Source organism: Catharus ustulatus, chromosome 9 (genome assembly GCF_009819885.2).
Source record: "Catharus ustulatus isolate bCatUst1 chromosome 9, bCatUst1.pri.v2, whole genome shotgun sequence".
Classification (NCBI taxonomy): domain Eukaryota; kingdom Metazoa; phylum Chordata; class Aves; order Passeriformes; family Turdidae; genus Catharus; species Catharus ustulatus.
Genome location: NC_046229.1, coordinates 5,638,572 through 5,654,398, shown reverse-complemented (window position 1 = coordinate 5,654,398; position 15,827 = coordinate 5,638,572). Strand labels below are relative to the sequence as shown.

Sequence of the window (15,827 nt, the reverse complement as noted above, 5' to 3'; positions counted from 1 at the left end):
TGGCTTGCTCTGGATACAGCAGTGCCAAGTGCCAGAGTGCCACAGGCACAGAGCTCTCTGTGACCCAAGAGCACATTGCTGAATCACTGCCTGCACTGCACAGATCACTCAGCTGAAATGTCATTAAACAGCGAACAAAAGACAAAACACCCAATGAAAGCACAAGTTGTTTGCTTAACTCGAGCCCAGGGCTATAAGCAATGGAAGTTTTGAAGAGAAAATTTTGTGAAATCAAGTCATCAGCCTAACAGAGGTTGTGCTGTCCAGGCTGGAAGAGGCAAAGAGCCACGTATGCACAGAGCTGCTCCCTCTGCAACCACGTGTAATGGTAAAGGAAAACATTTTAACAGGCATGCAAACATTTCCATAAGCTATTCAGTTGGAAACACGGGGATTGCTGAAGTCTCTTCTGGAAATCCCAACCACCACAGTGCTAAGAAGATGGGCAGTAATCCCTGAAGTAAAGCCAGCACTGACAGAGTAATTGCTGAACAGGGTTGCACAGGTCACATCTGAGCTCTGGCAGCCCCAGCAGAGGCAGGCTGTGCCAGCAGAAACACAGCTGAAGCGCTGCTGCAGCATCTCTGACAGAGCAGCTCCTGTCCCTGCCAAGTGAGCAGTGTCACAAACATCACCCTGTCCCTTCCCACAGCAATGACACCCACACACAGGGCAATGGCTGCTGGCACACAAATTTCTGGGCTGTCCCACTGAAAAGTTCAGCATGAAGAGGTACAGGCAATCAAAGACTTCAGATTGCAGTTCCTGCAGGCTGACAGAAACCTGCTTAGAACAAACATCCTCAAGGATCTGAAAGCTCCGGACAGCCACACTGCTGGGTCTGCACATTCCTGCCCGATGGCCCCTGAAAGGCTCCATCAGCTGCACTCACACCTGCTCACAGACAAGTTGGGAACGGCCACTGAGCCAGGTTTAAGTAAGGGAATACATCACTGCAGCTCCCAGAATCTCCACAGTTCTTCACTACATATTTTTAAACTTTGGGGGAATTCTGTCTAATCAACAAAAAATGTCAGTGAATTGAAGACTCTGCATTCACTTAGACACGTTACAATAAATCACCAACACCCCCAACTTGCCAGCATTGTGGGAATCAGCATATAATAAGATCCACAAAAATAGGTTAGACATGAGGGACATTGTTAGTTGTTGTTGCTGTGTTAGTGAATCACAGCAAAATCAGGTCACGTTGCCCATGAGAGGAAGGCAACAGCCAGGCTTTCACACTGAGCCTGCTGTGCCTCAGTAATTAACCACAGCAAAAAGCTATATAGTCAACATTTTCTATACAGTCAATTTTATTTGTCTGCTCTCATTTCTCAGGAATCAACTTGTTTCTGTAAATGAAGTTACAAGACCAGAATAGTTAATCAAGAACAGAAAGCAGAAGTTTTCAGAAAACACAGGTGCTAACTTTACAAGCAATTTAAGACTTAAAGGCTAAAGTTTGACAAAATAACTGACCATGTAATGTTCTACATGTGAAGGGATATGTCAGTAAATTTTAACAAGTTTCCAACTTTCACAAGCTGAGTTTTAGCTTACAGTACCTCACAAATGCTATCCACCTTGAATATTGCCACACTGTAGAAAAAATAGATTCCTATTTTTGAAGACAGGGTTGTTTGTGCATGGACATTAACAAGTACAAAAAAATGCAGCAGATAATTTTATAATATTTTCTCTTAACTACAACAGAAAGTGCAACACTAGAAAGGCATCTCCTGCCTACTTAAAATGTCTTATACCTTTACAAAGCTAACTCTGACTGTACACATTACATCCTAGAACACACAAGTAAGTTTGAAAGTGTCCTGGCAGAAGTATGGAAAGCATGCTTACAACTTCTGTAAGCAAAAAGACACAATAGCAAACACCAGTGAAAAGTGATTATGCCTGGAAACAAACAAATTCATGTCTGAATCTTCTCTACTAGCTGAAAACAAAATCCCATGACATTTGTTGATTCTGCAACTTTATTTGCATTTAAAGACTGGCTGCTAAGCTTCTCATCTGAAGAACCACCACAATCAATCAGGAGTTTCTAGCTCTGTTAGAATTAAGTCTATCGGATCCAATGGATTTAAATTGCAGATTGATCCAGATTGACTTTTGTAGGAAGAGGTCCTGCTTCTTCATGTTCCTCAGTCTTGCATCTAACCACAACAAGTGCAGAGGGTGGGTATCTGTTGAGTTTTTGCTCATTCATGTATTCCAAGTCTCCATAGATGCTCAGCTTCTGAAACATTTAAACAAGGTACTTTAAGACTCTCCACATTGTGAATAAAATGAATTTCATTATGCAGCTGCATTCCAAGTTCTGATGGTTGCAGCCCTGCAACACAAGGCTTTCTGTAACATCTGAAATTCATAGCTAGAACTAGACTTGCATCCAGAAGAAATGAATGAAATCTGCCAGAATTAGGGTGGATGCAGTGTTTGTGTAACAGCCCCTTTGGTGTGCAAACACTGAGTCAGGAGTCTCTGGGCACTGGGAGAGTGCCTGTTCCCCTCCATGAGACTCTGCACTCACAGTAACTGTGCTGTCACTCTTCTCATTATTGATCCTCCTGCATTAAACCCACATTGGGTCCTCCCTACCCCACCCAACCCTCAGAATAGATTAATTCCCAGAAAAATGAGCATCAGCCTCCATTTGTTCAGAACAATCTGAAGGTTGTTGAGAGTACTGCACTACAAACCCAAAGACATCATGTCTGAATAAGGCTCAGAGCTCAGGAATGAGCAAGAATGCTCAGCTATAAAACCATCATTTAAATAAACAAAATTGGTTTGCCATCCACAGCCACAAAATTAAAAAACCCTCCTTAACTGAACCTCCCCCAAATATTTCTTAGTCTCTAGACAGTTGTAACATAAAAGCAACATAATGAATAAATTCCAAATAGTTCTGAAATGCAGTACCTCAGATGGAACATACTGCTCTACAGCTGTGGCTACAGTGGCACAACAAATCCAGAGCAGCACCAGCACTGACAGGACGAGCGTAGTGGTTAAAATCCAACTGGAATTTCTGAAATGAGAAGAATGTTGATAGATTTCATAGACTGAATACAAGACAACAGACCTCTAAAAAATTTGGCTCATTTCTGACTGCCTTTCCTGCCAATACATTAGTCTCTGGCTCTTCCAGCTACACAGCCCACTGCAGACCAATATCACAAAAGACTTCCTAGATTCTGTTATGGGACCCTAAGAATCCTCCTGTTTACAGATTTAAAAACAGATTTTTCTGTTATGCATCTGCAGGGCAACTCACTGATCTTTCATGTGTGAACTTTTAAGGAAAAAGTAAAAAAGCTTTAATAAATACATATTGAGTATTTTCAGCCTGGAAACAAGATATACCAGTGTGCTACAGAACACAATCCCAAAGCAAAGTGCTTTGCCCTAAAACACATCCAGAGCTAATGAACAGGCAAAACACAGTATTGATTAAACAGTTCCCAGAACACACTCTAAAAACAGAGCAGGAAATCATCAATATGTTGTTCACTTGAAATGGAAAGGAAAAATCAAAGTTGGCAGGACAGCCTGCAGAACACACGGGGCCAGCACAGCAGAGCAGCCTTAACGGTCAGATACCAAACTGTGATGCTGTGCATCCTGAGCCTACAGACTTGGAGACCTTGAGACCTCCCACCAGAGCTGCACACCCAGAGGAAAGGCCTTCACCCTCCTCAGTGGGCACAGACACCCCAGGACACACATACATGGACAGACACTTGAAGAAGCTGTCGTTGGCTCGCTCCTCGAACAGTCCCCGGAACGTCTGAGAGCTCCCTGGGCGTCCGTCTGCTGAGGCACAACAGCACAAACAGGGTCAGGAGAGCAAGGCAAGGCAGAACCCACACCCCACACACTCTGTCTGCACACACAGCAGAAAAGGAAGCCTTTAAAACAGCCCCAGCTTGCAGGCTTCCATCTCCAGCAGAGTTTGGTTTCTGCCACACTTTGCCAAGTGTGTGCAGTGCACTCTGCACAGTAAATAGTTATATCGAAGCTTTCTAAAAATTTGCTTTTATATGCCACCTGTAATGTCATTTTTAAAACTTGCATGATGGGGAATATTTGCATTTAGTCTTCCAAAGCACAAAGAACAACTTACAGGCTGTTTTACTCAGCGACAAGGATCCTTTTGTATCTCCAGCTTCCTGATCAAGCTGTGGAACATACTGCACTTCTGGCTTTGACTAAAACACAATAAGGAGTTAGGAGATCCTGCTAGAAAGCTTTCACTGATTTTGATAGTTTACATTTTCAGAACCAATACAGAAATTAGCATTAAGACATGTTTGATTTTTTAGGTTTGAATTTTAAAATGGTTCTAAAGGCAATGAAATACTAGGAAAAACTGCACACTTTTTACAGTGCTCTACAGTCTTTTCTCTCTCTGGAAGGAGCAGAGTTGAAATCAGCCACCTTAATCTCAATGAAAAAAAGAAGCACCTGGAATATGACAATTTTGCCATCATCTGCTTGAAGGTAGAAAGTCCATGAGGATGTTATGAAGCTCTGAGCTGAGTCCATCATGTCACTCCAGAATGATCTCACCAGTGTCAGAGGAAAGAGGAGATGAATTCTTGGCATCAGAGACATTAACTGCAAGAACAACATTAACATTTTTTCCATTTTTTTCCATACAAAAAGGACAGAAATTATGTTCTTGCTTACCTTTCACCTCATGTCTAGATTTCAGCCCTTAGGAAGATTTATTTTCCATTTGAATAAATTTTAAAAAGGGAAGACAGACTGAACAGAAACAAGTAGGTGGTATTTGAAAAACATGTCACCTACTTACTTGCTCTTGCCTTAACTCAGCAAATGGCAACTGGTTCTGGCATCCAAGATGGCAAGCATATTGTTCATCAGATTGGGAGTATGCTTCAGTGCAGGCTGCAAGGGAGAGATTCCCCAAATGAGATGATAAATTCTGCATTTTAGTTAAGAAAACATTCTCAGTATAAGTTGGATCAGAAACAAAGCAGCAGTTGACAATCCCATTTGCAGGGAAAGCTATGGTAATCCCAAGGTAGCATTTGCTCTGAGGTTTAATGACAGAATCAGAGCTTCAACAGAGCAGGGAGTTGAAATCTGGCTGCAATCAGAACAAATGATCAGCAGTGTTACCCTGGCTGAGCTCAGGGATGCAAGTTCTCATTGATCCGGCCACCACCACTATAGCTTTCCTCTACATATCACATACAACATCAGAGAACAGGGATGGAACCCTAAAGAGAACAGAGGGACCATCAGACCATTAAATCCCTTTGAGGTAACAGCAGAAGCCATGGTAACACAGGAAAATCAAAGGAGTATTTCCTGCTAATACAGAAACTGCACTGAAAGTATTATGGAATAATTTCTTATGAAAAATTAAGCTAACTCTTTGTTTTAGAGAGAGCTTTTATTAATTGCTCACTAGAGATCATAAAGACCAAGATATCTAAATTATTTGGAGAGAATAATTCAGTTTATTCTGCCCATGGACAAATCAGGCAGATGACACACAGGCACAGCTCTGCTGCACAATTCTAAAGCTTAGGTGGACAGTGTTGCAGTACTACTGACCTAAAGAATCAAACCAAAAAGCAACACAGAGGACAGCAGTTCTCCCAATTTTCCAGAGGAACAAATGGACCATCACAAGGACTGAGAAGCTGGCAGGAAGTGTGGCAGCAGCAGCTAAACATTTGAGTGTTCAGCTCATGGCACCTGAGCAGCCATTCCACGCTACAACTGCCACCGAGTCAGTGTTTGCAGGAAGCACCAGAGACAGAACTGAGCAGAGCAGCCAAGATGGATCTGCCAAGCACACAACACTCACTCAGGGCACCCACCAGCAGATTACAGAACATAAGCCAGCAAAGACAACAGCCCCAGAAAGGAGAGTTAAACCAGAAAGAAGCAACTGTTCCATTACTCTGCATGTGCTCTATTGCTACATTACCCTGCTTTATGGCACTCTCTCCTGTGTGGTTTGACAACTATGCTGACAGGCTGTATCACAGCTACTCACAGTGTGACAGACTGCAGCATTAGCCCATTTCTGGAGTATTTACTGCACTTTGGTAACATTAGCATCTTTGTGTGCCAGGCTTTCTGCTTCCCTACCTGAGCTGGCCACGAGCTCTCTTGCTTTCAGGAGCTACTGAAAGGACAAAAGCCTTCCCTGAGTGCTGGCCTGGTGCTTAATTGTATTGGTAGTAAAGGTGAAGAGTTCCTACCTTTCCTTTCTGAATAAAACTGTGAATCAGCTACCTCAATATTATTGGAATAAAGTTCTATACAATTCCAAACCCACCATTAATTGGCCTGTACCACACACCATTCCTGGAGGGACATAAAGGTGTGGCACTTGGGGACATGGTTTAGTGCTGGGGGAATGGTTGGACTTGATGATCTTAAAGGTCTTCAACTTAAATTATTCTATATTTCATCTTCACTGTTAAATCTTTAACACAGACAGCCTGAGAGGATTAGTAACCAGTACTTAAAGGCCTATTCCAAACAAAACATGTATCTCATTCCCAAGGGTTTAGCTACAGGAAAAGCTTAAGATGTAGGCTAGACCACAAGTTACAAGGCACATTAAGATCTGTGCTCCTGCTCCACTGGACAATTCACTTCTATATCCAAATTTGTCAAGAATGGCAAATGGGACTGATTGTCACAGGGAATTATTAAAAGACAAGTGTTTGTTTGCCTGGATTTCTCCCCAGGTATTTTGTGTCTTCTATGACAAACTGTTTATAGTAAAATGCAGTATTTCTAGTTTATTTACAGAAACTGATGATACTTGAGAAATCCAGGAAAACAGCAACACTGAGGAGAAACTCAGAACAACTTTCCCATAAGGTTTTTTTAATATATCCCACATATAGATTTTTAAGAAGCTGTTAAACAAACCCAAAGCAACTAAAAGAATTCAACACCACCCTTTGAGGCATTGCAGGCCTCCCCTGCACTATGCCTTCAGCTGCTGGGATGCTGAAGGGGCTCTGAGGGCTCACCAGAGTCACATTCCTGTTTGGTCCTGTTCAAATCGGCGCCATCGTCCACGAACTGGCAGATGGAGAAGAGTCGGCAGCCACGCTGGCAGGCAAACAGCTCCTCTTCCTGGGGAGGCACAAGGAGAGGCTTGCATCCCTCCAGCCCACAACAAATTGTCACAAAATAAGCATTTTTTTGTTGTTTGGTTGGGTGTTTTTGTCTTCCTTCCCTCCACCAGACGCACAAGGTGAAATGGGGTGAACTGAAATAAGCCCAAGCCAAGCAGCACTAAAAACCCATGGGTTTATTCAAACAGACTTTTCCTCCTACACTGGGCAATCCTGGAACAGCAAATGCTAGTTTGTAATTCCACAACTCACAAGCAATTCCACAAAACACACACAGTTTTAAGAAGTGATGCGTTTGAAATTAAGAGACAGTGCCATAAAAGATTTATTGATGCTTAACTCTACAAAGAGCGGAAAATCTCCATTCTCAGAATTTAAACAGTAAAATCCAGCAGGAAAGGACAGAAAGCCTCTAATTTTGACAGTGGAATACAATGATCTAAACAGACTAACGACTGTAATCAGAGCTACAACAGAACTATCAGAAAAAGAGATTATTTTCTGATGTCCCACACAGCATCCTGGTTATCTGCCTGCTCCACAAACACAAACGTTTATTTATTAGATTGAACTGAAGGGCAAAAGTGCTTCCTCACTGCCAACTATTAAAATTAGGCAAATACAGAAATCCTACACCTAAGTATTCTGTCCACAGCTCCAGGGGGATGGATGTGAGCTACAGCCTCTGTCACAGGAGTGTCTCACTGACCACACCCTGCCACTGACCCATGAATCAGACCTTCAAACTGCACAGGTGCAAAACAGGCTCTGAATTAATTTAACAACACCCAAACACACCACACCTCTTGTACAGCCTGTTGTAAATGATCTGGTTACTGTAACTGACACCACAAGCTTTAAAGGCACAAGAGTAGAAAATTATTAATATAAACTAAAAATTAACACTGACAAGGTGGGTGGTGCTGTAGCAGAAAATGCTTTGTAATCTGATATTCAGATAAATGAGCTGTACAGAAACATTTCCACCACAGTCTCAGTGAAGCTTGTCTTATTTTCCACTCACAATTAAAACGATTTTCTTTCACTTTCACCAGGAGTTTTGTGACAAACAGAGCAAACACTACATGTAAAAGATGTGATTAGTGAACAGCTCCAACACAACAAAATTCAAAAGTGCAATAAAAATCACTTAAATATCAGTCCTCCTTGAACTTCAAAGGTCCTGCAAGAGAAAAACACCAAAACAAGCCATAATACATGTAATTTTACTCATATTCCACACAACTCCCTTCTTTCCAGCCAAAAAATCCAACTGAATTCCATGGGGAAGCAGACAAAGCCCTGTTACCTGATCCTGGCACTGCTCCACTTTCCTGCTGCCTTCCCTGAAATCCCAAACACGGGGTAAGAGTTTCACCTGCTACACAGCTGCAGCGGATAATGAAGTTTATTGCCAGCAAAGAACAAGGAAATATGAGATTTTTGATCTCGGATTTTCCAAATTTAAGCCCGTAGTTCAAAAGCATGCACGCATGAGCAGCAAACTCTGGGGGATGAAATTAAATTCCTATCAGGCACAATTTTAATATTTTATAACGAGATAAAAAATGCCCATGAAGATAAGCTACTTGTTCGTCATTTACGTCATTTATGATGTTTGACATAATTTTATGCTTCATCCTTCAACATCCAAGCGCCACAATGACACCCTGACTCAGGATCTCTGCCCTGCCACGAACACAGCACTGTTTCAGTGCCCAAAACACGGAGCAGCCCAAGCCCAAATTACAGCTGCCTTTTTAGGAACGGAAAAGGAAAAAAAAAACGAGCCAAACGCCCTAAACCCACAAAAGCCCCAGCACTGACAAAGCTGTAGTTTGACAACAGCGCTTCACTGGCAAGTGGCAGCCTATCCATCTATTTACACAAGGAATTCTCTGTCTTTAGAGAGGAGCCGGGGCTGCAGGGGGACAGGGGCAAAGGAGGGGCCGTGCCAGCCCCGAGGGAGGCGCAGGGAAGCGGCGCAGGTGCCGGGAAGGGCCCGCCCGTACCTTGGGGTAGGTGTGCAGGGGGTAGGTCAGCTGGCAGGCGCGGTGACACGAAGCCGTGTTGCCCAGCACGGAGTCGAAAGCCTCGGAGGAGGCGGCGGGGAGCGGCCCCGAGGCGGCTCCCGCCCGGATCGCCAGGAACAGCGGCAGGAGCAGGAGGAGGACGGCGAGGCCTCCCCGCGGCACCGCCATCTTCGTTCCTCCGCCCCGGCACCGGCTGCTGGCTGCCTCTCGCGAGATGTGCTTCTCGCGGAGCCTGCTGGGAGATGTAGTCCCCGCCGCGGGGCATCCCCGCCCATTCCGTAGAGCCTCGCCCCCGGCAGGAACTACCGTGCGGAAAGGACGGGGCAGCGGCACCGTGTCCCGCGAGGCCTCTGGGAAATGTAGTCCGCACCGCGGGGTACCCCCGGCCATCCCATAGGGCCTCGCCCCTGATGGGAACTACCGGGCGGAAATGGCGGGGCCGCGGCGGCGGCTTCCGTGAGGGAGGGCGGCGGGGCGAGCATGGATCGGTTCGTGGTGCGCCGCGCCCGCGGCCCGGAGAGTCCCCGCCGGGCCGCGCCCGGGCCCCGCGTCTACCGGCAGGCCACCCTCGAGTCCCTCAAGGCAGGTCACGGGCGGGAGGGAGCGGGGGCGCGGCCCGGCCCGGCCCGGCCTCCCGCGGCACCGGCTGCGGCACGGGCGGGACAGCGGTGTGTGAACACCGGCTCTGCGTCGAAATCTTTGCAGCGTTTAGGTGGGATCCGAGCAGGGAAATGGTTGTACAGGTGCAGAGGGCTCTGCTGCCTTGGGAGGGGGGATTCCATGGGTTGTAACTCGGCGTGGTGCAGGGTCAGGCTGGGCACACGGTTCGGGGACAGCCCGGTGACACCGCCAGCTCCCTCTCCAGCAAGGAAAACCCTTCAGTTCATTTCATGGATGTCTTGCGTGAGACCTGCACGAGTGCTGAACCCCTCTTGGTCACCTGCTTGTAGAAACACAACAGCAAAGCATTTGCTGCACCAAAAAGTTCATCGAGTGTGGCAAAAATCAGAAGAATGGGGCATAAAGCATTGCACTTGTCTGACCGCTGCTGGATAAGATGCCCCGCATCCCAAATGTGAGACTTGCACTGTTGGCAGTCTGTTCTGTCAAGGTCTGTGGCGAAACCAAAGAAAAACACTGCAGCTGTGCAGTGTATTCAGGTCTGCATTTGTGTTCCCTAATGCTTTGTTTCTCACCTTGCTGGCATTGTTTTACTGAGCTGGATTCTAAGGATAATCAGCCACCTCCTTCTTAATCCCTTTTCCTATTTAGAAACATTAATACAATCGATTCCTTAAATCCAGAACACTTCTAGGAGATGTTTGCTACATCCCCAGAGTTTGGCAGACCAGGGTGAAGCCTCCCACTTTGTTTGCTGGTTACTTCAGTCTTGATTTGCAGGAGTTTCTTAATTCCAAGCAAGTACCCATCATATCTTCTGTGCCATGATCAATAATTCATGCATTGATAACAGCCCCATTAGCTGAGATGAAGGTGGTGTCCTTATTTATCGTAACAATATTCCACTTTCCTAATGGCTTTTCTCTTTCCCAGAGAGTTGTGGTTGTGGAAGACATAAAACGATGGAAGTCTATACTTGAGCTCCCTGGGCAACCAAAAGAGAACCTGATGGAAGCTTTGGAGGAGCTGAAGAAGAAAATACCTTCCAAGGAAGTGTTACTTTCCACTAAAATAGGTACATCTGGTCTAGCTAAACTGTGAATATTAGTCTGTCTTGTGTCTGCTTGGCTCTTTGAGAAATGAGGAAATTGTTGCCAATGGAATATTGTTGATATCAAGCCTGCAGTTTTCACAGCTTGTACTGAAAAAGTCAACTGTCCTCTGATTTTCCTCCCAGGAAACACTGCATCACTCTTTTTGTGGTCAGAGTTTTGAAGAGCTCTCCTTGGTAACTCTGTGTTTTATTCCTTCTCCTGCTGTCCATCAGTGCTCATTTATCTGATTTGGCTGAATCCTCTGAAAGTGTGACAAAATCTCCTCTCAGACTGGCCCAGAACTGCTTCCTGCATCCTCCCGCTGAGGAATCCCCAGCAGATGGGCAGCTTCCAGCAAATGGCACAGCCCAATGCCTGCCTCTTCTCCACGGGGCTTGGGGGAGGGATAACGTGTGACCCCATGGTCCCTGCCTTTCCTGAACAGGGAGAGCATCCCGGCCTTTGTCTGCCATCAGAGCAGCCGGATCTCTGTTCACAGAGCCCTGGAAAAGGCGCTGCGATCCGCCTCTATCCCCTTTCGTTTGCCATGCTCAGTTTATTCAGGCTTTTCCCAGGGTTTTTCCCTATGCCTGCCTGAACAGCACCCGCCTGGGAGAGCCACTGAAGCCTAACAGTGACATCTCCTGGCCGACAGCGCTCCTGGCCAGGGAAAAACATCCCTCTGGCAGCAGGAAGGTCCCTTTTGTCTCCTGGCAGGGGAAAGCCTCTTCTGCACTGCCATGCAGTGGGAAGGTTGGAAAAGATGGGAAAGATTCTGCTTGGAGTCACCGTGGTGTTCCCATGTTAAAATGCTACAGCCATCACCAGCAACACCTGCTTCCTGAAAGGAGTTCCCAGTTAAAATACCAGCACTTTCTGTAGGCCAAGCTTAAAAGCTTTCACCAGATCCAGGATCAGTGTAAATAAAACAATGTAGCCCCGTGTTAAGTAAGTGTCACTCCACACCTTGGTGACTTGGGAAGGTGATTTTCACAATTCCTTGCTAATTTCTCAAGCTCCATGCTTAAGTCCTGGTCACTTTGTATTTATATTTGTGTCAGTGCTTGGTTGTTTTGCTGAAGAACAACGTGTATGGCTGCTTTAGCACAGCTATGATTTGACAGGTTGTGTTTTTCCCCAGCTGGCAGTCCCAAAGGAGCTGTTGTGTTTTCCAGGTCACACCGTGAACTCGATGCGCAAGCACCACGACCCAGACGTGTCCAGCCTCGCCAAGGACATCTACAGGGAGTGGAGAACCTTCATCAAGGAGCACTCCAACAGGCCCAGCATCGAGGTCAGGAGCGATCCCAAGACCGAGGCTTTCAGGAAGAACGCTCGGAAGCTGCTCTGTGAAGCCCTGGAATTAGAGGTACAGTGTAACAGTGTTGTTGCCCCACTTCATTAGTGGTTTGTCTTGAGTCTCTTCTGTCTTCACTCAGAGCCAGGATTAAAAAATACATGGAGGAGATGGAATTCCTTGTATTTGGGCTTGGTTGTTTATTAAATCTTATCAAAAGTACAGAGTGTTCTGCAACACTTCTAGCCACCTGCTAGAAGCGAGCAAAATGCAGAGAGATCCAGCTAGTTACAAGGTCTCTTAAAGCTAAACAGCCCCAAAGAGAAATAACAGCTATATTATTTATAACAGCTATATTATTTATACTTTTAACCCAATAACTAAATTCCCATGACCCTCAGTGTGGCACTAACTGTCCAACCAGAAACTACTACCTGAAACCATGAAGAAGAAGGATGAGCACTGATTCACCACCCAAAATCTTCCATCTTGTCCCATACCTATTAATATATTATAAAAACCTCACATTTAAAACCCTTCACCATGTGATGCCACACACTTCTATTTAACTGCACACCTGTGATTTTAACTCCATCACTCAAATTTCTCCAAGGCCTCAGGTCAAAAGCAGTGTTCTCCAGGGGGTCAGTGCCAGAAAACACAGAAAGCTCAAAAACCACAGGTTTCTGGGATCCAGCAGTACAGTTCACAGCCACTTGTCTGTGGCTCCAAAAATTCCTTCTTGTGGGAGCAAGTCAAACCTTTTCCAGCTGGAACTGCTGCCAAGCTGGTCCTGCCTGCAGAGTGGGGACAAGACCTGGTGATCTGTTCCTATTTTTAGGGGTTCCCAGCACATCCCTATTTATAAGTAACTTCATTTGCAAGGTAGATAACATTTTTTGGTTGTTAACCAAGTGAACCTGTTCATTGTCAGTGAGGTGTACTTGCTGTCATTTCCATAGCCTGTTTACTTGTGTGGCCACTGCAGTTGGGCTGTACAAGGAGTACATTAATAAAACATGAAGTTTTTTTCCTACTAAACAGCTATAAAAGCAACAGTGGGACTTTTTGGGTGTTTCCTAATTAAATATTTGTAAATTTAAATCTATAGCAAAAACAGAGAGGCAAGGCTGACAGTATATAAAGTGGTGATAAATACCAGGTCCCTCAGGTATGTTTAACTAAAAGAACAAGGCTTTGCTGTAAGGCCTAATAACTAGTTTGCTTGGTCTATGAAGTGCTGTAATAATTATGATTTTCAATTTATGCATTAATTATCCTTTAAATGATAAGTCAAGTGATAAACATTCAAGACTTGAAAAGTTGTGTGTTTGCTAGCTGTGAGAACAACCTCTCCAGCTTCCAGTCTGGGGCAGCACAGAAGAATGGTTTGCTGTAGGAATTCTTCAGAAAGTGGGAGCTCACCTTTGCTGTGCCAAGCTTAGTTCTTAGAAAGCACAGCTATGCATGGTGATTATAGTGGCAAAAGTCTAAGTCTGTGGGACATAACGACTCTGGTACCACCCTAAAATGAGTAGAATTGGGTAAAGCAGAATTAGGTAAAGCAGAATTGCTTCTGAGCAGGGCTCACCTGAAAACAGCTGCAGCCACCACATGTGCAAGCAGAGGTCACAGCAGTTAAACTGCTTGTAAAGGCAAGGGGAGCCACAGCTGCTGCACTGACACCTGAGAGGCTGACAAAAAAGAGAAGGGAAAGTGGGATTGAGTGGATCCAAGGGGCATTTTAGTGATGGGTAGAAAAATCTGTGTGGTGAGGGACTTGCAGGAATACCACTTAGCTCACTGGAATCTCCTGCATGCAAAGCATGGGAGATTCCCCATCAAAAAAGGCAGAAGTGAAATTAAAACCATTTCTTGAAGGGTGAGGGATTTTTTTCCTAAACTGTGCTGAATTACAGGTTTTGGCACGTGTTGAAGCAATAACTACATAATTAACATTTAGCAAATCCCTTTCTGCGTTCTTAATTACACCTCCTTCTACACACAGAGAGCCCACATTTCCCTTTATAGCACCAGGCAGAGAGTTGCCAAGTGTTTGGCATGTCTTAGAGTTGCTGTTGGAATTGAGTTTAAAATAGTATCCAAGGTACCTTATATCAGCAAGATCAAAAGTGAGCTTTATGGAGACGCTACAGCATAGCTTATAATTGCTGTTGAGCTTGATACCCAAAGCTTGTCACAGATTAGTTTCCTGTTGTGATGGCAAAGTACTGCCACCCAGCTGGAGGTGGGGATATGTTCCCTGCCACTGACCACGTTGCCTTGTCCCTTAATTGCCAGGGTGGAATTAAATTGCTCTTCCTGTTACACTTGTGATGGGAAGCAGATTTCCTTGAGTCTAAGCTGATTAATGAAGAAACACCAAAAGGCACCAAACTCCAATTTCAATCAGCTGGCCTCCTTATTAAATGTAAAGATCTAATTTTATACTTTGCTGTTTTCAGATTGATCACCCACTGGCTGAAAATATTGAGCGCGAAGCTTTTCATCTCTGCTCCCGCCTCATTAGCGCTCCGTATCGCAGGGCCGTGCGAGCCCTTGTCTTCTCATTAAAGCACAAACCTGAGACCCGGGCAGGAGTCAAGGATGGCACACTCACTGTCCCTGCCTTTGTACAGAGCCATAAAAAGTGAGGTGTTGGGCTTGATCCTGAGGGAGAACTTCCTGTGCCTGCATCTCCTTGGAACTGGGAGCCCTTCCTGCAGTGAGGGGAGTGCAGGTGACTCCCTGGTACCACTCCATGAACAGGGCTGCTGGAGGGAAGAACTAATGATGGAATGGGTGCTGTAAATCTGACTTAGTACAAATCCATGTGGGCTTGGTGCAAGGAAAGTTTCTTCTGTGTATTTTCCATCCTTGCTTCTCTCTTCTGCCCATTTGTTGTAGCTCAGTTTAGCTCCATCCCTAACGTGGATGCTCAGGTGTAATCAGCTGAATAACCCCTTTAAAGGAGCAGCTCTGGCTGGAAATACTGGGAACTATGGGTAATTGGTCCATGGGAGGGGATTCCTGGGGGATAATTGCAAATTCTAGTTAGCCCTAAATCAGCCAAATCTGCTGCTGCTGGACCCTGTCTGTGGCAAGGGCTGTTTTGCCAAGATGATTTCCCTTTGCTGCATTCCAGGGCTGGATACAAAATGGATTTCAGTAACTTTCATCATCTCAGTCATCCTGTGATTTGGGGCATTTTCTGAAGCCCCAGGGTAAAGGTGCTGTCTAATGCCTCTGCTGTTCAAGGAGCAGCTCGTTCAGCCTTCCAAACCTCACTCGTGATATCAACATGGTGCTTGTTCTTACTGTAATGTGAAAAAATCTTGTGATGAATTTCCTAAATAAAACAAAATACTCCTTTTAAAGGCTTTTTTTTTCTCTCTAAAAGGAACATGGTTCAGAATGATTGCATGAACAAATGTAAGCAACAAACTATTGTTTAAATTCTTTCTGGTTATTGAAAATTGGAATTCTTGCCTCTATTTGCTCTGATTTCTTTTGTGCCACAAGTTGTCTGGTTCTCTATAAGCTATTACTACAGCTGTTCCAGGCATGGTGTTCACATCTTCACCTAAAAAAATGTCTGACTGTCATTACTTGGACCTGC

General features: G+C 45.0%; 2 protein-coding genes across 3 annotated transcripts; one reads left to right on the top strand and one right to left on the bottom strand.

Annotated features, from left to right (window-relative positions):
• Nucleotides 1–1,290: 1,290 nt before the first annotated feature.
• On the bottom strand, nucleotides 1,291–9,601 carry TMEM59 (transmembrane protein 59). Of its 2 annotated transcripts, none has more exons than XM_033066940.1 (8): nucleotides 9,176–9,601; nucleotides 7,056–7,161; nucleotides 4,844–4,938; nucleotides 4,492–4,644; nucleotides 4,151–4,235; nucleotides 3,756–3,840; nucleotides 2,947–3,055; nucleotides 1,291–2,260 (listed from the first exon to the last, which is right to left on the bottom strand). In XM_033066940.1, exons 1-8 carry the CDS (start codon nucleotides 9,584–9,586, stop codon nucleotides 2,105–2,107), a joined length of 1,200 nt encoding a protein of 399 aa, XP_032922831.1. In that variant the 5' UTR covers nucleotides 9,587–9,601; the 3' UTR covers nucleotides 1,291–2,104. The 2 variants fall into 2 exon arrangements, with proteins under 2 accessions (XP_032922831.1, XP_032922832.1); XM_033066941.1 differs by having other exon boundaries at nucleotides 3,756–3,837.
• Nucleotides 9,602–9,630: 29 nt separating this feature from the next.
• TCEANC2 (transcription elongation factor A N-terminal and central domain containing 2) lies at nucleotides 9,631–15,585 on the top strand. The gene is made up of 4 exons (XM_033066945.1): nucleotides 9,631–9,778; nucleotides 10,751–10,892; nucleotides 12,087–12,280; nucleotides 14,674–15,585. Exons 1-4 carry the CDS (start codon nucleotides 9,677–9,679, stop codon nucleotides 14,860–14,862), a joined length of 627 nt encoding a protein of 208 aa, XP_032922836.1. The 5' UTR covers nucleotides 9,631–9,676; the 3' UTR covers nucleotides 14,863–15,585.
• Nucleotides 15,586–15,827: the final 242 nt, after the last annotated feature.